The 21,503-nt window shown below is 37.7% G+C and overlaps 1 protein-coding gene across 5 annotated transcripts in view; it reads left to right on the top strand.

Moving 5' to 3' along the window:
• Nucleotides 1-21,503, top strand: part of GPSM2 (G protein signaling modulator 2) — a 51,127-nt gene that overhangs the window by 26,469 nt on the left and 3,155 nt on the right. For all 5 annotated transcript variants that reach the window (XM_038541116.1, XM_038541112.1, XM_038541114.1 and 2 more), the window contains 4 exons: nt 5,580-5,650; nt 9,496-9,672; nt 12,080-12,239; nt 13,473-13,690. In XM_038541116.1, the coding sequence (XP_038397044.1) occupies nt 5,580-5,650; nt 9,496-9,672; nt 12,080-12,239; nt 13,473-13,690 (626 nt within the window). The remainder of the gene's footprint in view (nt 1-5,579; nt 5,651-9,495; nt 9,673-12,079; nt 12,240-13,472; nt 13,691-21,503) is intronic.

The raw sequence follows: 21,503 nt of genomic DNA, 5'->3' as shown, positions 1-21,503 counted from the left end.
GTTCAACTTTTTATAATACTTTTTTGCTTTACCCCAGTCCTATTAATTTATCAATAAAGAATACAGTATTTTACAGCTGATATCAGGAAGTTAGGAATGGTAAAGGTATTTTTTAATACATTTAAATTATCTATAGGCTCACTGAAAAATTTATAAATGTGAAGATGACAAAATCAAAACATTTTTTTAAATTCAAGTGTTTTTTACATATTTGATTTTTGTGTAGCTCTTTTCTTCCCATTTAATTTCTTTCTTTTTTTTTTTTAAGATTTTATTTATTTGAGAGAGTGAGTGAGTGAAAGCAAGCAGAGGGAGGGAGAGGGACAAGCAGACTACTCTGAATGTGGAGCCTGACTCAGGGCTTGATCTCATGACCCTGAGGTCATGAGCTGAGCTGAAATCAAGAGTCATTCACTTAACCGACAGAGATATCCAGGTGCCCCTCCCATTTACTTTCTAAAGTGATCTCTTAGTATTATTACTATTTTTTTTTAATCCAGAAAACTGGGAAATATTCTTTAGGTCAGCGCCTAAAGGAAGATTTGACATTGTTACAGGGAAAACATGCTTGAATGTCTCTGTTTCTACATGAAAAAGATTGTACTTTTTTTTTTAAGTAAGTCTCAAATCGCATGTGAGGCTTGAACTCATGAATCGCATGCTCTACTGATTGAGCCAGCCAAGTGCCCCCCAAAATTCTGCTTCTGATTAAAGAAATAAGGACATCAGATTACATTTCCAGTGCTCTGTGATTGTGTGAGACCCCATTATACAGATCTGGTGGAGGCTCTAAAAATTCTCAGTCTGAGAAAAGTCACCAATTCACATCAGTATTGGGACTTGAAAGTTGGTGACAAATTGAGCTTTCATCTTTCTAATTTCTCTAAACCCATATAAAGAAAGGAAGAAGGAAAAGAAGTCAGTAACTAGTTGTCCTGTTAAGACTGAAAGAACATTCAATGAAAGATACTGAAGTATGAGCAGTGTATGGACTGTGTGCTCTGCAGCATAGTAATGGACTAAGGAGTTCCCTAGGTTTAATTTTCAAGGAGGCTGTATTGTAATAGTTCTTATCTTTTTTAAAAAATTTTTATTTATTTATGATAGTCACACAGAGAGAGAGAGAGAGAGAGAGAGGCAGAGACACAGGCAGAGGGAGAAGCAGGCTCCATGCACCGGGAGCCCGACGTGGGATTCAATCCCGGGTCTTCAGGATTGTGCCCTGGGCCAAAGGCAGGCGCCAAACTGCTGCGCCACCCAGGGATCCCTAGTTCTTATATTTTAGCAGACTATCACTTGTTCTCCTGGACCATTCTAACTGTAGACTCATTACTTTGTTCCCACTTAAAACAAAACTTGAAAATAGTAGTTCATTTCTTTACTTCTTCAGTTCCCATTCACTACCCATTCTCTGCTCAACTCACTTCACTCAGGCTTTGGTTCCATCATGACACCGAAACCTTTTCAAGGTTACCAGAGATCTCCATTTTACCAAATCACTGCTCAGTTTTCAAATGTCAGATTACTTGATTTCTCAGCAATGTTTCCTACTGCTGATCATTCCCCTCTCAAAATATTTTGGTCATTCGGCTTCCAGGATTATCCTCCTTTTTTTTGGTTTGCTTTTTTGTTTCTTTTATTCATTGCTGTATCTCCAGTGCCACCTCACTGGCCACTCTCAGCCTTCATTATTCTCTCCTCATCATCCTTCACCCTTGAAATTTGTAGTGCTCAGAGATCAGTTCTTGAACCTCTTCTTCCTTCCCCTACCATCTAGTAGAACTTTCTGTGAAGATGGAAATATTATATATCCAGTCTGTCCGCTATAATGGCCTCTAGCCTTATGTGGTTCTTGAGCACTTTAGCACTTGGTTATTGCAAAAGAGAAAATTAATTCTTAATATTATTAATTGTAATTAATTAAAAATTTAAAAGCCACATGGGACTAGTGGCTACTGTATGAAACAGCACAACTCTAGATGATTTCATTCTGTTGATTGGCTTTTATATCTTCTATATAGTGATGATTTTCAAATTGATGTTTCCATTCATGATTTTTCCCCTTATGTTTGAGATTCACATATGTAACATTTCCATTTGAATATCTAATTGGCATCTAAAACTTAACCTGTCCAGAACAGAGCTCTTGTTTTTTCTTCCCACACATGTTCTTCCTCCAGTCTGCCCCATCTCAGGAAATGGTACTACCATTCATCTAAGTCTTCAGGCCAAATACCTATGAGTCATCCTTGTTCCTTTTCTTCCACTCACTTCCTACATCCAGCCTATCAGAAACCCTACCTTCCAAATATATGCCTAATCTCTATTACAATGTTCACTGCAGCAATCTTAGTACAAACTGCCAACGTTTCCCATTAGGGTACTAGCCTATCAACTATTTCTCTTCCATTCATAATCCCTCACACTGACTTTTTCACACAGCAGCCAGAGTGCTCTTTTAAAATGTAAATCATTGGGAGATCCCTGGGTGGCTCAGCGGCTTAGCGCCTGCCTTGGGCCCAGGGTGTGATCATGGAGTCCCAGGATCGAGTCCTGTATGGGACTCCCTGCATGGAGCCTGCTTCTCCCTCTGCCTGTGTCTCTGCCTCTCTCTCTCTGTGTCTCTCATGAATAAATAAATAAAATCTTAAAAAATAAATAAAATGTAAATCATGTTGTCAGTTCAAAATCCTCTGATGATTTCCCATCACACCTAGAATCAAATCCTCACTTGTCACCATGGTTAAAAGGCCTTATGGAATCTCAACCTACTTCAGCATCACTTCCTACCACTCCCCTCTTTGCTCTTTGTGGCTGTATGAAGACAGGTATTTTTTGGTTTCTTTTATTCATTGCTGTATCTCCAGTGCCAGGAAAAATCTGCTGGCTAAAGGAACTTCAAGGAAACACCAGTTTCTGGTGTTGGCTCAAGGTAGAGAAAGGGAGTGTTCCTTAAGAATCTGAATTCCTGGGATCCCTGGGTGGCGCAGTGGTTTGGCGCCTGCCTTTGGCCCGGGGCGCGATCCTGGAGACCCCGGGATCGAATCCCACATCGGGCTCCCAGTGCATGGAGCCTGCTTCTCCCTCTGCCTATGTGTCTGCCTCTCTCTCTCTCTGTGTGACTATCATAAATAAATAAATAAAAATTAAAAAAAAAAGAATCTGAATTCCTAAGCCTGCCTATGTACTGGTTTGGAATTTGATTTATTCTACCTGCATGGTGTAAGAAACCCCAGTCCACTGAAGTGCAAAGGGGTTAGAAATGCTCCTAGAGGGACGGGACGTTGGGCGGCTCAGTCGATTAAGCATCTGTTTTCGGCTCAGGTCATGATCTCCGGGTCCTGGGATCCAGCCCCACATAGGGCTCCCTCCTGGGCAGGGAGCCTGCTTCTCCCCTCTTCCTCTGCCTGCTATTCCCCCTGCTAGTGCTCTTGTTCTGTCAAATAAATAAATTCTTTAAAAAATATTTTTTAAATCTTTAAAAAAAAATAATAAATAGATGAAAGGTCTGAGAACACCAGTATTGAAATGTGGGTAATGGAAACTCTTACTCAGTATTGATAATGATAGAAATATGTCTACTCTCAAGAACAGTCTGACAACATTCTGGTAAAGTGGAGGATGTACTAAGCATATGAGCAACAGTTCTACTCACAGTTACATACCGCCAATACCCAAACTAGAAGAAACTCTTGCTCATGTCACTAAGATACATTTCCAAGAATTTCTTTGGGAGTACTGCTTATCTGATTAAAAAAAAAAAAATTGGAACCAGTCTATAAATCTGTGTCCCCAGTAGAACAGATAAAGAATTTCCTAGTCCTAAAATGGTAATGAAAATTAAACTGGGGATGCCTGGGTGGCTCAGTGTTTGAGCGTCTGCCTTTGGCCCAGGGCATGATCCTGGAGTCCCAGGATCGAGTCCCACATCGGGCTCCCCATATGGAGCCTGCTTCTCCCTCTTTCTGTGTCTCTGCCTCTCTATCTCTCATGAATAAATAAAATCTTAAAAAAAAAAAAATTAAACTACACATAGCAACTTGGCTGAATCTCAAAAACATAATGTTGCTTGAAGGAATCAAGTTAGATGATATATACAGTACGGAAGCATTTATTTATTATAAGCTATATTGCTTAGAGATCTATTCATATGTAATAAAAATATTAAAATTACAGAGAAAGAGGCAAGTTATAGAGAGAGTCACAGAGGAGGAGTTAGATATTTTTTTTAAAGATTTATTTATTTATTCAGAGAGAGCGAGAGAGAGGCAGAGACACAGGCAGAGGGAGAAGCAGGCTCCATGCAGGAAGCCTGATGTGGGACTCGACTCTGGGTCTCCAGGATCACACCCCAGGCTGCAGGCGGCGCTAAACCGCTGTGCCACCGGGGCTGCCCACAGAGGAGGAGTTAATGTGTTGAAAATGGTTTATTTCTTAAGCTGGGTATTAGGTATCATATATTCCTTATATCATGTCCTTAAAATATTGATCTTTAAAAGACTGAATTGATATGAAAATTCTCTATATTTAATGATTATTGAAAAAATTTGAGAACCTTTTATTTTAACTTTACTATCTAATTCATTCTTAAAATAGAAATGAGTAACTTAGAGAAGAGTAACAACAAGTAACAACAGGGGCACCTGCCTGGCTCAGTTGGTAGATCATGCAACTCAATCTCAGGGTCATGAGTTCAAGCCCTATATTGGACATGGAGCCTACTTAAAAAAAGGAAAGAAAAGAAAGTAACGATATAGTACTAAGGATGTTATTTTGATTTGATTTGGGTTTTTTTCCAGTTTTACTGAGAAATGTTTGATATACATGACTAAGTGTAAGGTACTCAGCATGATTGCCTCATTAACATACGTAGTGATCACCACAGTAGGTTCAGCTAACATCCATCTTCTCATACAGATAGAAAAGAAGGGAAAAAAAGAAAAAAAAACTCTTCTTGCAATGAGCACTCTTAGGATAAACCCTCCGAGCAACTTTCCTAAGTATCATATAGCAGTGTTAACTATAGTCATCCTGTTGTACATTACATTCCTAATACTTACTTACCTTATAACTGGAAGTTTGTATCTTTTGACCACCTTCCCCTCCCCTACTCCCTTCCCTAACCCCCTCTGTTTCTGGTAAACTCAAGTTTACCATCTTTTTCCTAGTTCAGATATTTTCTTTTTCTTCTTCTTTTTTTATTTTTGATTTCCACTATAAGTAAGATCATACAAGATTTTTCCTTCTTATTTTTTTTAAGTCTATGTGGATAGTATAAAACCAGTTATTATAAAACGCCTTTTCTAAATTAAGGGGTATTGTTAGTAACCAAAGTCAGTTTCCAACCAAAATGTAACTTCCTTACATCAAAGCATTTTAGAGGGAGTGGATATTCTATTTTTATGTAGTTGGTATGGAAAATTATTATTCTTAAAAGAATACATGTTTGTACGTTTTTTGCTTCCATATGGGCTTGTTTTACACATTTTAAAATTGAATAACCTAGAGATGCTGAACTTGTAGTCTTAAGGGGTCCCCAGTTTATTTGAATTATTATTATTATTTTTCTTTTTACAAAGGTGCACGCCCCAAGTTTGGACGCCGACACAGTATGGAAAACATGGAACTTATGAAGTTAACACCAGAAAAGGTTGGCAGCTTTTGTGTTTTACATTTCTTGAACTGTTAAAATCAAATATTTAAATAACTTTTAACTTAAATGAATAATATAAATAAACCTTGTCTTGTATGGGTATCACTTTAAAATTTTCCTTTAAAAAGAATCAGAGGAAAAAATAAATAAAAATAAAAAGAATCAGAAAAAAGTACAGTCCAAAAAGAATGTGTATAACATGTTGCCATCTGTATAAGAAAAGTATTATGCATATATATTCTTTATAGATACATGCAGCCTTTCTGGAAGAATATGTAAGAAACTTGCTAACAACTGCTTCTGGGAAAAGGACTGGGTGTCTGAATTAGGAGAGATATTTACTTCATATATAGCTTGAACTGTTTGAATATTTTAACATGTACATGTATTCTTTTTTTTTTTTTTAACTAAAAGAAGATCAGAAAAACTTAAAAAGGTTAAGAGGCTCCCCCCCCCCACTGCATTAACAGCAACATTATTGCAAGGTTAATGATATTTATGAGCAAGCTATATTTTCTAGCTACATTTCTTTTTCTTACTTTTTTTTTTATTTTATTTTTTTTAATTTTTATTTATTTATGATAGTCACACACACAGAGAGAGAGAGAGAGAGAGGCAGAGACACAGGCAGAGGGAGAAGCAGGCTCCATGCACCGGGAACCCGATGTGGGATTCGATCCCGGATCTCCGGGATTGCGCCCTGGGCCAAAGGCAGGCGCCAAACCGCTGCGCCACCCAGGGATCCCTCTAGCTACATTTCTTAAAAGCATTCTCTTAACTAACAACTTTTATTCAAGATCTTGTCTGGGCTTTTTCTCTTTTAACATAACATAATTTTTAAAAGGTTATTTTTCTTTATTATTTTTTATTAAGTTTTTAAATTCCGGTTTAGTTAACATACAGTGTTACGAGTTTCAGATGTATAATATAGTGATTGAATACTTCTGTACACTACTCAGTGCTCATCATGCCAAGTATACTCTTTAATCCCCATCACCTGTTTCACCCATCCCCTCACCCTGTAAAAAGGTTTTTGAAGAAAAAAAATGAAGGCTGCTTGCTTCCACTTTTGCTTAACTTAATTTTACATTGTTAAGGTAGGTTGTTCTTCTGTGGTATATTTTATAAAATATTCTTTATAAAATAGGCTCATTATAATAACTTCAGAAAATTTCAGCAAGGAAATTAAAATTATGAGTAATCTCACCTCCTAGTGGTAACTACAGTTATTAATATTTTGATATTTATTCATCTTGCATTTTTATATGAATATTATATTACAGATCTTATAATACATAGTTAATACATCATTTTCATGCCATTAAACATTTTTCTGCTGTATTATAATAGGCATATGATTTTTTAATATTGACATTTCTGTGGAAATAGTTTTCTTAAGACTAACATCTAATTAACTTGAATTTATAGCCAATATTTTTTTATTCCAAACAATTTTTTTTTTTTTTATTCCAAACAATTAAAGTTGTTCAAAAACTCTGAAGGACTTTGTGATTTCCTGCAAGTATCTACCTCTTATCTTGTCAGTTTCAAAGCTATCTAATCTGCAAATTATTTTTTAAAAAAACTTTTAAGTCAATTTAGGTCTCTTTTTTTATTCTTGTAGGAATGTACTGATTAATTTACTCTTGTGCCTAGCTCTGTAGGGTACTAACTGTAGATTCCATTAAGAAGGTGACCAGATTCAGGGGATCCCTAGGTGGCTCAGGGGTTTGGCGCCTGCCTTTGGCCCAGGGCGTGATCCTGTAGTCCCAGGATCGAGTCCTGCATCGGGCTCCCGGCATGGAGCCTGCTTCTCCCTCCTCCTCTGTCTCTGCTTCTCTCTATATATATATATCTATCATGAATAAATAAATGAATAAATCTTTAAAAAAAAAAAAGTGACCAGATTCAACTCAAAGTTGGCTTTTCCAAGAGCCAAATAATGACAAAATTCTATCTTTAAATATGTTTGGGATTAGTTCTGTGTTTTCTTTTCCTCATCATAAAATTGCATCGAGTTATTTCATTACTCTCAAAGTAAAAAACCATTTATAAAGAAAAAGAAACATCTGTGTTAGAGATGCTTCTTAAAGCACAGTTGCAGGGAACTCTTGCAGACCACAGATGTTGGAAAATGCGTTTTTGCTACTCTCACATTTGATTGGTCATTCTGCTTAGTGTGGAATTATTGGTTAGAAATAATTTTCTTTCTTTTTTTTTTTTTTTAAAGATTTTATTCACGAAACATAGGCAAATACATAGGCAGAGGGAGAAGCAGGCTCCTCGCAGGGAGCCCAATATGGGACTTAGTCCCCAGACTGGGGTCATGCCCTGAGCCTAACACAGACGCTCAACCGCTGAGCTACTTGGGCATCCCTTATTTGGACTTCTCACAGAAACACTCAAGAATACAGACTGGAACAATGTCCTCAGAATTATGAAGGAAAATTATTTCCGGGACACCTGGGTGGCTCAGCAGTTGAGCATCAGCCTTAGCTGGGCATGACCCTAGTCTGAGGATTAAGTCCCTCATCAGGCTCCCTTGCAAGGAGCCTGCTTCTCCCTCTGCCTGTGTCTCTGCCTCTCTCTGTATCTCATGAATAAATAAATAAAATCTTTAAAAGGGAGAGAGAGAGAAGTCCAAATAAGTATATAGGAAACATTTAAAGTTTTTCACATTTCTACTTGGGATTTAGGTGTTCTAACATCTGGGGCCATTTACTGTCTCTAAAATCAGGAGACCTTGAAGTTCACTCCAGCAGTAGTATCACCTTCCCCTTATAACCTGTATAAGAAAAGGAACAGAGGGAGAGAAAAAAGCTTCATTTGATGCAGATAGCTTGGTTTCCTCACTAGCTGCCTGTCTCTCTGAGGTATGGTAGCCTGAGGGCAGGACCTAACTCTAATTTGTGCCTCATGAGGTAACTACAAAAAAAGCATGTTTTATCAAAATTATCAGTTATTACATAACATAGACCTTTGGATTTACTTACAAACAAGATTGAAATGTTAAAGTTGCAAATGTCACGTAGCTACTGTACATACTGTGTGTTTTCCTTTCTACTCAGTAAATATTTTTTATATTGAGTCTGTTTTTTAGAGGTTAAGTATATTTAAACCAGATCTAGGCCTATATAAATTGCTCATTAGATGGTTTTTGCCTGTTGAGAATTTAGTAGTTAGTGAAAACAAAAAGTATCACCAAAAAATTGCTACAGCTATGTAAGTTTTAGATATTAATTTCTACAGTTTAAAATTCTGCATATGTCCAAAATTTCCAGTTGTAACATTTTTAATTAACTCTTATCCAGAATAAAACTTGCTCTTTCCCTGACCAAATTTTATTTTATTTTAATTTTATTTTTAAGATTTTATTTATTCATTTATGAGAGACCACAGAGAGAGAGAGAGAGAGAGAGAGAGAGAGAGGCAGAGACACAGGCAGAGGGAGAAGCAAGCTCCACGCAGGGAGCCTGATATGAGACTTGATCCCAGGTCTCCAGGTTCATGCCCTGGGCTAAAGGCAGGCGCCAAACCGCTGAGCCACCCAGGGGTCCCCTCAAATTTTATTTTTATGGGATTTTGGCAAACTCTGTTTTATTACTCTTAAGTTCTTAAAAGTCACCATTTTAATGTTTTGATAATGAGAAGTCCACAGTATACGTTTGGTATAAGCTGTTGAAAATAGAAATACTGGCAAAAAGGAATTTATTAAGAGATCTAAGCTGCCCCACACACAAAATGGGCGGTGAAGACAGGTAAGACAGGTTAATATTATAGAAAACCAAAGATAGCTCTGTTTTTTCATGCCCTGCTTTCCATTTATGTTTATAATTTTATAGGTACAGAACTGGAACAGTGAAATTCTTGCTAAACAAAAGCCTCTTATTGCCAAACCTTCTGCAAAGTTGCTCTTTGTCAACAGATTAAAGGGGAAAAAGTGCAAAACTAATTCCTCCACTAAAGTTCTCCAGGATGCCAGTAATTCCATTGATCGCCGAATTCCAAATTCTCAGAGGGTACGTATAATAATAAGTTTTTGAGTGTTGTGCTTCAAATATCTACATTTTAGTTTTCTTGTATTCAGACTGAATATTCCGTAATTTGTATTAGACATTTAATACAAAATACTGTTTTTATTCAAAGAAGTCTTGCATATTTCCCTATCTTTTCTTTTTCAAGCTAGAAACTATAATTACTCCATTCATGGATATGTTGCTTTACTACTTTGGATAGTAATTGTTTGTCATTGTTTGCAAAAATACTATCTTTTTTTTTTTTTTTTTTTTTTTTACTGCAGTGTCTCCCAGTAAAACTGTCCTTCTTTCAGTTTAGAAGTTAGAACAAATTAAACTTAGAGGTTGAAGGATTTTAAAATACTAATTTAAGATAGTATCTGCTAGCATCAATTTCTATTTATTTATACTGAAATTATAATAGAATTAAAAACTATTTTGATGAAAAGTGATCACAGGACTCAGATTACTAAATATAACTATATAATATTTTATTTCTAAATATCAGAAGTATCTTTAATTAAGCTAACCTGCACTCTGATAAAAGAATCAAAATAAATCACAAAGATGATACGTCAAATTATCAAGTCCATTTTTCAATGAGAGCTTTTGGAAAACTTATGGTAGTCTTTTTCTTTCTTTCTTTCTTTCTTTCTTTCTTTCTTTCTTTCTTTCTTTCTTTCTTTCTTTCTTTCTTTCTTTCTTTCTTTCTTTCTTTTCTTTCTTTCTTTCTTTTCTTTCTTTTCTTTCTTTCTTTCTTTCTTTCTTTCTTTCTTTCTTTCTTTCTTTCTTTCTTTCTTTCTTTTCTTTCTTTCTTACAGCTTTCTTTTGGTTCTCTTATCAGCATTCCACCTATGTCTGTACCCTGGTGGTGTCCTTTGTCTTGATTTTTATCAGTAGTTTTTTCCAAGTGTATGACTAACAAAAGGAAATATTATGGGGTATATAATGGACCATGAATATTTTTTTAGACCTAGAGCAGATCTCAGAGGCATACCTTTGTTCAAGGTTTGAGGTCTTAACTAAGCCCACTTAGCCCAACTGAAAATGTCCATACTTCTGAGGCCTCCCTGTGTTTTGATGTTCAGTATTTTGAATTCAAGCCTTTTTTGCCCCTAGGAAAGTCTTGTGAGTGATTACAAGTGCATCTGACTACAGCTTATGTACATACTTAATCCCAGTCCTCAAACTAAACATGTTAAGAACTGTACTCTGAACCCCTCCTGTTTCCCTTAATATATGCCATGTTCTCTGTCCCCCAGGTTAGGAACCCAGGTGTCATTCTAGACTCCCTCTTTTCACTAACCACATCCAGTCAATCCCTGCATCCCTCAGATCTGCCTCCGGCCCCTTCTTTCTGAAAATAAACCTCTGCTGCTATGTATGTCATAGTCCTTAGTGCATTACTGTATCTCTTACCCAGATGTTTGGAATAGGCAACTGAGCTGATTGCTTTCCCTGCATTAACCTCTGCAGCCATTTGGAGGGGCCAGTTCTGTTTCTGTTCAAAGCTGCTTAAAATTATTATTACCAATGCTCCTCTTACTTCATATAGGATAACTTGTTAGTATGTCATACAGAGGCTCTTGTTTGGTGGCCTCTTCCCACCTCTTCACCTCTCCTACCCCCTTTAGTTCATTATCCCCTGAATACTACAAACTTTTAGCATCGCATATTAATCACTATGAAGCATATACCTGTAAATGTGAATTCATTCTTCAGGAGCCAATTCAAATATCACAGTTTCCCTAAAGGATTAGTTTTGCCCGTCTCCTGAAGCCTATAATTTTTTATATAAATGTACCTCTACCATAATACTTATATCATTATGAAAAACAAAATATTTTTTATTAAACATTGCATCTGTCATTTTAAGCTTTGAAGTTTCCAAGTAAAGTATGACGGGTTTCCTTCTGCCCTAAATATTTATTTATATGAGGTTTATGTTTTTTTAAAGAGCTTCAAATCTTTAAATATAGTAAAGGACCTTGGAAAATCACTATGCTTTGTTAGTTTTAAGTTCTTAGAGAGATTAATTTACTTTTAAATTCTTTTGTAGAATCTTAAAACTGAACTTTGAGCCTAGGATCACTTAATTTTTATATAAATCTTTTAGTATCTGAAGTAGTTCCCCAGAGTCTGAGGTACATTTCTTTAGCCTTAGAAATTACAAGGATTAAAAATTAAAATACATAACTAGAATAAATAAAATATAACGAGAAATGCTTTTTATTAGTTGGATTGAAATAACTTTATTATCAAGGTTGCCATCTTGAAATCTTTATAATGAAAATGTCAATTTTTATTTTTAATCTTCATCCTTTATCTTTTGCATATGTATCATGATTTTGCTCCATTGATGATGTGATGATAATGCTGGAATATTAAGATTTTTCTCTCAATATTTCAGAAAGTCAGTACAGATACTATTGGAGATGAAGGGTTCTTTGACCTGGTAAGCCGATTTCAGAGCAATCGGATGGATGATCAGAGGTGCTGTTTACAGGAACAGAGCTGTGGGCCAGCTTCAACTGCAGCGTCTTCCACTCCCCCTAGAGTGATGCTTAAAAGTGAGTAATTGTGGTTCTCCCCCAATTTTAATAGTTTCCTTTGATATTCGTGTGATTTCTTTCTGAGAGTTCAGTTTTCTTCAGTGCAAGTACAGTAAATGAACCTGAACCCAGGTGTATCTGAAATGCTGGTATTTCTTCAGTTCAGAACAAAGTTTTGTTTCAGTTCCCCTAGGTTTATTTGTATTTTAGTTCAGTGCACTTTCAACTAACTGTAACATACTGTCTCCTTAGAGTCTTTGGGACTGGGAAAAAAATCTAACTTTAAAAGTAAAAATAGTAAAGGGAAAAATTTAAGTTATACATACCTTATAATTCTGTGTAAATCACAAATGCTTCCTATCTGGATTTTTATTTTTATTTTTTTTTTAAATTTTTATTTATTTATGATAGTCACAGAGAGAGAGAGAGAGAGAGAGAGGCAGAGACACAGGCAGAGGGAGAAGCAGGCTCCATGCACCGGGAGCCCGATGTGGGATTCGATCCCGGGTCTCCAGGATCGCGCCCTGGGCCAAAGGCAGGCGCCAAACCACTGCGCCACCCAGGGATCCCCCTATCTGGATTTTTAAAAAGCCAAGACAGACTGAGGAGAAACCTATGACTAAGGCGGAAGCTAAGGCCTGCCTGAGCCTTAGAAGGGTTACTTAAAATTTTCTACTTCAGCTACCAAAAGACTTCCTCTGCCATAGACTAGGACTTAACTCTTAGTTAGCTAAATGGTTCCTATCCAGGGCATAGAATAAAGACTGTCTCATTCATCCTCACGTGAGAAATGATATAAGACAATGTATTACCTTCTGAAATCTAGCCCCAGATCTTGTAGAGTTATCTTTTTGGGGGGCAGTAGGCTCCATGCCCAGCATAGAGCCCAACACAGGGCTCAAACTCAACGACCATAAGATCAAGACCTGAGCTGCGATCAAGAGTTGAACACCTAACTGACTGAGCCACCTAGGCACCCCTTGTAAAGTTATATTTTGAGTGGGCATAGATAAAAAGAAATATAGTCTAATCTGAATAACCTTTAAGTGGATCATCTGAAGTACTCTGGGATTTGTTCTTCCCTACCTGCCCATATCATAGGCCCCAGTGTATCAGTGACTCTCAGTGACAAAGCTAAAGCAGGGGGACAGAGTGGATGTTGGGACTGAACAAGGCTGAAAGGAACTATATGTATATTAAAAATATGCTTAAATATTTTTGTGATGTTACGGATTTTTTTCCTATTCATAGCACCATCTGTTTCCATGGTGTCCCCCAACACGGATGAGTTTTTAGACCTTCTTGCCAGCTCACAGAGCCGCCGTCTTGATGACCAAAGGGCCAGTTTCAGTAATTTGCCAGGGCTTCGTCTAACACAAAACAACAATAAGTCTGTACTTGGCCACCTGATGACTAATGACAACAAAGAGCCTGATGAAGATTTCTTTGACATCCTTGTAAAATGTCAAGTATGTATGCATATTTTTGTCATTCTGTGTATGGCTCAGATACTGTTGAGAGCTTTGGCAGTATTATAATTCTAATCTGGGAAGGGCTTATTTTGTATTAGGGACACACTTACCATTCAGGGGTCCATCAGACTCTTTAGATTCCTATGATAGTTTCTTTGTATCATTTTGGGTGGTAAGGCAAGATGAGATGTTGCTGATGACTCTGAGCTGTGGTGGAGAGGAAATTATGAAAGGTAGGGAAGGAGACCTAGAAAAGACACCCTCTTTTATCAATGGTAGGAGAGAGTATCAGGAAAAGCCAGTGATTAATGGGGAGAGTCTAGCGGGAGCCCTTTCTAGACTGCTTTAGGAGAAATTCACATACCAAGATAGCTTTCGTTTTTAGTTATTTTAATAATTATTTGCCAAAATGGTTAAGGAATATCTCAAATGGCTTGAATAGAACCAGAAAAATAATCCTTATTTTCACTAAAGAGACATTTCCTCTGTCTGACCCTGATTCTGTGTGTTTTCTCATTCATAAAAAGATGAGGTAATGACATAATGACACATACATACTACCTACCTCTCATTCATTCAACAGAAAATTATTGAGCGTACACTGTGTTCTTGGCACTAGTCTAGACATTTGAGACACATACTTGGCCTTTAAAGGAGCCTACATTTTAGGATCCTTTAGGAGAGACAGTAAATAAGTCTGTACATATGTATAGATATTATATGTTAGACACTGATACTTGCTATAAAGAAAATTAAAGCCACATAAAGGAGTAAGGTATCTAGTGGTGGTGGTGGTTAGGGAAGATGTTCCATGTGAACAGAGATCTGAATGAGGCAAAACAGCCATGTGAATATTTAGTGGAAGCATTCCATGCAGACACAGCAAGTCTCTTCTTGGCTATAAAAGCTTAGCAGGTTCAAGGAATGGCAAGGTTGCCAGTATGACCGGTGTGGAGTGAATAAAGGGTAAGGGAGAGCAGTAGGAGATGAGGATGGAGAAAGAACCAGCCTAGATCTTATAGGCTATGATGAGGTCTTGTATCCCAAATGTGATAGTAAGACATTGGAGGGTCTGGAAGATCATCCCAGCTACTGCTGAAAGTATGTGAAGTGCCAAAGAGTTAGTAGGAAAACTAGCTAAAAAACCAGTATGGGGGGATACCTGGGTGGCTCAGTGGTTGAGCATCTGCCTTTGGCTTGAGGCATGATCCTGGAGTTCTGGGATCAGGTCCCACATTGGGCTTCCTGCGTGGAGCCTGCTTCTCCCTCTGCCTGTGTCTCTGCCTCTCTCTCTGTGTCTTTCATGAATAAATAAATAAAATCTTGAAAAAAGAAAAGAAAGAAAACCAACATGGGTAATTCAGGGAAAAGATACTGGTGACTTTGACTAGTGTAATGGTGTTAGGAGAGATGATAAGTAGCAGTTGAAATAGGGATATATTTTGAAGTTATGGTTGGATTGGAAAGACCTATTAATAAATGGATGGGAGTTATAAGAAAGAAAAATAATCAAAGAGGGTTCCAACCTTGTTGGCTTTGAACAACTGAATCTGTGAATGGTACAGTTTACTGAAATGGAGAAGTCAAAGGAGAAAGAGGTTTGGGAAGAAAAAGCAGGAGATGTACTTTAGGTAGATAAATTTGAGTTATGTAAGTAGATACTCAAGTGGAGATGTTGAATAAGCAATTGGATATATAAAAATCTGGAGCCCCAGAGAGAAAAGACTTGGGGAGTCATCCGCTATATACTGATGACTGGTATATAGCTGGTATTAAAGCTTTGGGAAGATAGTATCTAAAGAATAGATAAGGAAACACGAAGACTAAGCTCTGGGCATTACAAAATTGAACGGAATAGAGGAAGATAAGCCAGCAAAGCAGCCATCAGCCTGGAGGAATGCTTTCACTAAATATTCACATGGCTGTTTCACCTCATTCATATCTCTGTTCACATGCCAGTCCTGGAACATCTTCCTTAACCACCAACACCCCTAGATACCCTACTCCTTTATATGGCAAAGTGTTTTAAGGAATGTTGAACTCTGTCAAACGCTGCTAAGAAGCCAACTAAGATGATGGCTGATCTAGATTTGGCAACATGCAGATTATTAGTCATTTTGAAAGACACTGTTTTAGGGACATGATGGGGACACAGGATTGAGGAGGTTGAAAACATGGAAAGCGTGAAGGGGGAAATAGTAAACATAGGATAGAGGTGGGGTTTTTTTTTCTTATTTTGGGAGTTAATACTGCATGTCTCTTGATGTAAATGATCAAGTAGAGGGAAGAACCAGTGATGCAGCAGAATATGGGATAATTGAAGTTTTTGTGCAGGTGAGAAGGAAAGCAGAATATATATATATATATGTTTACAGATTTAGAGATAGGTGTAGATAGGACTTCTCTCTGGTTGTTTTTATTTTCTTAGCAAAGTAAGAAGTAGGGACATAATTGGAGATTGGGGTTGAAGCATTGTGATTTTGAAGAAGTTACTTTGAGAAACTGAAAGCATATTGACCAGGGAAAAGTAATAGGATTATTGAGCTACCCTGAGGACTCATTTGAAATTCACTGTCACTGAAGTAAGACAGGTCAGTACAGTGGTGTATTTTCTCGAGGCATAACCAGTTACTTAAGGATACAGAGATTTAATCAAGGTCAGTATTTTGACAGAATAGGATGGAGGGAGAGAGAAACACATGCCAGGGAATGATTTTAATAAGGGACTTGAAATCTAGGCTGCATCTAAGAAGGGAAAGTAAGGAAATGAAAGGTTTAGAAGTGAAAAGTAACAGTGATCCCATGGGTTTTTAAAAAAATTCTAAAGACCCATAACTAATTACAGACCATCAGATAGATATAAATGAAGCAAAAACTGACAGCATTAAAGGGAGAAGTGAACATTTCTACAAAAATAGTTGGAGCACCCTCTCTCAATAATAAGTAGGACAGCCAGGCAGATGATAAAATGAACAACACAATAAACCAGCTAGTTCTTATAGAACATACTTTTCTCTCTCTCTCTCTCTCTCTCTCTCTCTCTCTCTCTCTTTTTTTTTTTTTTTTTTTTTTAAGATTTTAGTTATTCATGAGAGACACAGAGAGCTGGCAGAGACACAGGCAGAGGGAGAAGCAGACTCCCTCCAGGAGAGCTCAATGTGGGACTTGAGACCAGGACCCTGGGATCACACCCTGAGCCAGAGACAGATGCTCAACCACTGAGCCACTCAGGCATCCCCAGAACATATATTCTTCTCAAGTGCATATGGAATATTCTCCAGGATAGCTCAGATGTTAGGCCACAAAAGAAGTCTCAAAATTTTAAAAGATAGATATCATATAGAGTATCTTCTCTGACCATAACAGGATGAAGTTAGAAGCAATAACAGAAGAAAAAATGGAGAATTCACAAATTTGTGGGAATTAATGGGCAGAGAAAAATCACAAGGGAAATTAAAAAATACCTAGAGACTGATGAAAATGAAAACACAATATTCCAAAACTCTGGGATGTAGTGAAGGTAGTACTTAGGAATTTTATAGCTGTAAATGTTTACAATAAAAAAGATCTCAAATCAACAGCCTAAAGCTTTAGACCTTAAGGGGCTAGAAAAAGAACAAACTAAATCTAAAGTTAGCACAAGGAAGGAAACGGAGAACAGAAAAATAGAAAAAAATAAAACCTTAAACCTGGTTATTTGAAAAGTTTAACAACTGGTAAACATTGAATACAACTGGTAAACATTTAACTAGGGGAAGGAAAAGGGCAGGCTCAAATTACTAAAATTAGAACAAAAGAGGGGACATTACTCTTATTCTACAGAAATAAAAAGAATTTTAGGAGAATACTATGAATGATTATGTGCCAACAAGTTGGATAACCCATATGAAATGGACTTAAATAACTAGAAACACAAAATCAACCAACACTAAATCATGAATAGAAAATAGACCCATAATCTGCAAGATTATATCGGTAATAAAAAACCTCCTGACAGAGAAAAGCCCTGGTTCTGATGGCTTCACTGGTGAATTCTACCAAACATTTAAAGAGGTAACACCAGTCCTCATACTTTTCCAGATAACTGAAGAGAGGAATTAGGAATGCTTCCTATTCTGAAATCCTTCTATGAGGTCATTATTGCCATGATGCCAAAGCCAAACAAAACACTACTGTTTTGAAAAGAAAACTATGTGGCCATATCCATTTTGAATATAGATGCAAAAATCATCAATAAAATACTAGCAAACAGAATCCAGTAAAAAGATTATACACCATGCCCAGGTGTAATTTGTTCCTGAAATGCAAGGATGGTTCAACATAGGGGAAATCAGTCTATTACATACATCACATTAATAGAAAGTGAAAAAAACCTCAATAATCTAAATTGATGTGGAAAAGCATTTGACAAAATTCAACACATTTTCTTGTTAAAAACACTCAACAAATTAGGAATAGTGAGAAACTATCACACCATTATAAAAGTCATTTTGGGGGGATACCTGGATGGCTCGGTTGGTTGGGTCCAGCTCTTGAATTCAACTCAGGATTGTGAAATTGAGCACTGTGTGGGGGGAGCTCTGTGCTTGGCTCAGTCTGCTTGTCCCTCTCCCTCTTGCCCTATGTGTGCATGCTGTCTCTCAAATAAATAGATAAAGTCTTTTAAAATCATTTATGAATTACAGCTGCCATCATACTCAATGGTAAAAGGCAAAAGCTTTTCTCTCAGATCAGGAACAAGACAAGGAGCTCATTTTTGCTACCTCTATTCAATGTAATACTGGAACTTCTAGCAGAGCAATTAGGCAAAAAAAAGAAAAGCATCTAGATTGGAAAGGAAAACGTAAAATCATTCAGAAATGACAGTCTTCTATATAGAAAACCGTAAAGATTTCACCAAAAACAACAACAACAACAAAAAAAAAAACAACCAAAATCCCTGTACAACCAAGAAATTCAGCAAAATAACGGGAATACAAAATTAATATCCAAAAATCAGTTGTGTTTCCATACACTAACAATGAACAGACTAAAAAGGAAATTAAGAAAACAGTTATTCTTAAAATAGCATCAAAAAGAATGAGCTACTCCAGAATGAACTTAGCCAGGGAGGTGAAAGACTTGAACAATGAAAACTACAATTTCTTAAAGAATGAAACCTCATAAATAAAATGGAAAAGAATCTTATGTTCATGAATTAGAAGATTTAATATTCTTAAAATGCCAGTAACCACCCAGAGTATAATCTATACATTTAATGCACTCCTTATCCAAATGTAAGTAAGGTTTTTTACAGAAACAGAAAATTCCATCTTGAAATTTCTGTGGAATCTCAGGGGAACCCAAGTAACTGAAACAGTCTTGAGCAAGCAGAACAAAGGTGGAGGCCTCACACTTCCTGATTTCAAATTTTACTACAAAGCTACAGTAGTCAAACAGTTATGGTTCTGGCATAATGACAGACATACAGAGAGACCAATAGGAAGGAGAGCCCCGAAATAAATCCTTGAATGATTTTCAGCAAGTGTGTCAAGACTACTAAATGGGGAAAGGGGTCTCATCAATAAATGATTCTGGGAAAAGTATCTACATGCAAAAGACTGAGGCTGGACCCTTACCTAACACCATATATAAAAACTGATTCAGAATGGATCAAAGACCCAAATGTAAGAGCTAAGACTTGTAGAAAACATAAAGGGAAGCTTCAAGATTTTTGATTTGGCAGTGATTTCTTAGTTATGACACCAAAGGCACAGGCAACAAAAGAAGAAATAGACAAACCTGGATGTCATGAAAATGTAAAACTTTTGACACAGGGAAAGCATAAGCAGGGGGAGTGACAGGCAGAGGGAGAGGGAAGCAGGCTCCCCTTGGAGCAGGGAGCCCGATGCAGGGCTTGATCACAGGACATCATGACCTGAGCCGAAGGCAGACACCTAACCAACTGAGCCACCCAGATGACCCTGAAATTTTTTAACTTTTGTACATCAGATGACACTTTTACAAAAGTAAAAAGGCAACTCACAGAAAGCATTTGCACATCATAAAACCAATAAAGGATTGAGAATAGAGAATTCTAAAGGGATTTATTTATTTATTTATTCATTCATTCATTTATTTATTTATTTATGATAGGCAGAGACACAGGCAGAGGGAGAAGCAGACTCCATGCCAGGAGCCTGACGTGGGACTCGATCCCGGGACTCCAGGATGGCTCCCTGAGCCAAAGGCAGGCTCTAAACCGCTGAGCCACCCAGGGATCCCCGAGAATAGAGAATTCTAAAATGTAACTACCAAAAAACCTATTTCAAAAATGGGCAAGAGGCACCTGAGTGGCCCAGTCGGTTAGGTATCAAGAGTCAGTTCTTGATTTCGAATCAGGTCATGATCCTCAGGGTCATGAGATTGAGCCCTGGTTGGGCTCTGTGTTGGTGTGGAGCCTGCTTAAGGTTCTCTCTGTGCCTCTCCCCCTCTCTCCCCACCACCACCAAAGAATCCAAACAGACATTTCTCCAAAGAAGATGTACAAATGACCAATAATCACAAGAAGGGATGCACAACATCACAAATTAGAGAAATGGGAATCAAAACTACAATGAAATACTACCTCACACCCATTAGGAAGCTACCATTAACGACAAAACAAGCACATTGGTGAGGATGTGGAACTGGAACTGTCCTGCACTGTAGGTGAGAACAGAAAATGGTGGAGTTGCTATGAAAAACAGTATGTGGTTCCTCAAGAATAGAAGTACCATCTGATCTAACAACCTCGTGTCTGGGTATATACCCAAAACAGTTGAAATCCCGGATATGAACAGATATTTGTACACCCATGTACAAGCAGCATTATTCACAAATAGCCAAAAGGTAGAGGCAACCAGGTGCCCACTTGCAGATGGACAAAATGTGGCCCACATACCAAATGGAGTATTTTTCAGCCTTAAAAATGAGGTGAATTCTGACAAAAGCCACAACACGGGTGAACCCTGAAGACGTTATGCTGAGAAGTAGGCAGTCACAGGGGGACAAATACTGTACAGTTCCACTCACAGGAGGTAGAGTAGTCGGAGTCATACAAAGTGGAATGATGGTTGCCAGGGGCTGGAGAGGGGAGAATGGGAGCTACTGTTCAGTAGGTTTATGGTTGTAGTTTTACAAGATGAACATGTTCTGGATGTGGATGGTGATGACCACCCAGCAGGATGAATGTGCTTAACACTGAACTGTACACTTAAAAATGGTGTTAGACTTTACCACAATTTAAAAAAAAGATTTTCCTAGGGGATTACTCTCTAGCCTGAACTGGAAAATTGGAGGTGGTGGTCACCATGAGATGTTTGAAATCATGATTGTAAAGGCAGTGCAATTATTGAAAACGACCAAGTTCGGCCTGGGACCATGGGAACTTACAGAGAAGGCAGAGGTAAAGAATGAAGACCGGAAGTGGTCTAGGGCCCCAAGCGCCCAAGTTGGACAAATTGGAGGACGATGAAATGAACTCACCATGAAAGGAGAAATGAAGCACGAGCCGTGTGTGTGTGTGTGTGTGTGTGTGTGTGTGTGTGTGTGTGTGTGGCGGCAGGGGGTTGCTCACACAGAGGCCAGTGAGCAGCTGCCTGTGAGGGTCACAGGGCTGTGGCGTTAAATGCCAAGGCCTGTCAGTGCACAGCGCCCAGCAGGAGTGGGCACTCGAAGGTCAGCTAGTGGATTCCCGCTCTGGAGCTACTCCACCAGACTGTACACTGTTAAGTGTTTGTATTTTTTTTTACCAAAGCCGTGAAGTTCTACTTCTCCATAATACTTGCTA

The sequence above is a fragment of the Canis lupus genome, chromosome 6 (genome assembly GCF_011100685.1).
Source record: "Canis lupus familiaris isolate Mischka breed German Shepherd chromosome 6, alternate assembly UU_Cfam_GSD_1.0, whole genome shotgun sequence".
Lineage (NCBI taxonomy): Eukaryota > Metazoa > Chordata > Mammalia > Carnivora > Canidae > Canis > Canis lupus.
The sequence above is the reverse complement of the archived record's forward strand: the minus strand, read 5'-3'. Positions and strand labels throughout refer to the sequence as shown.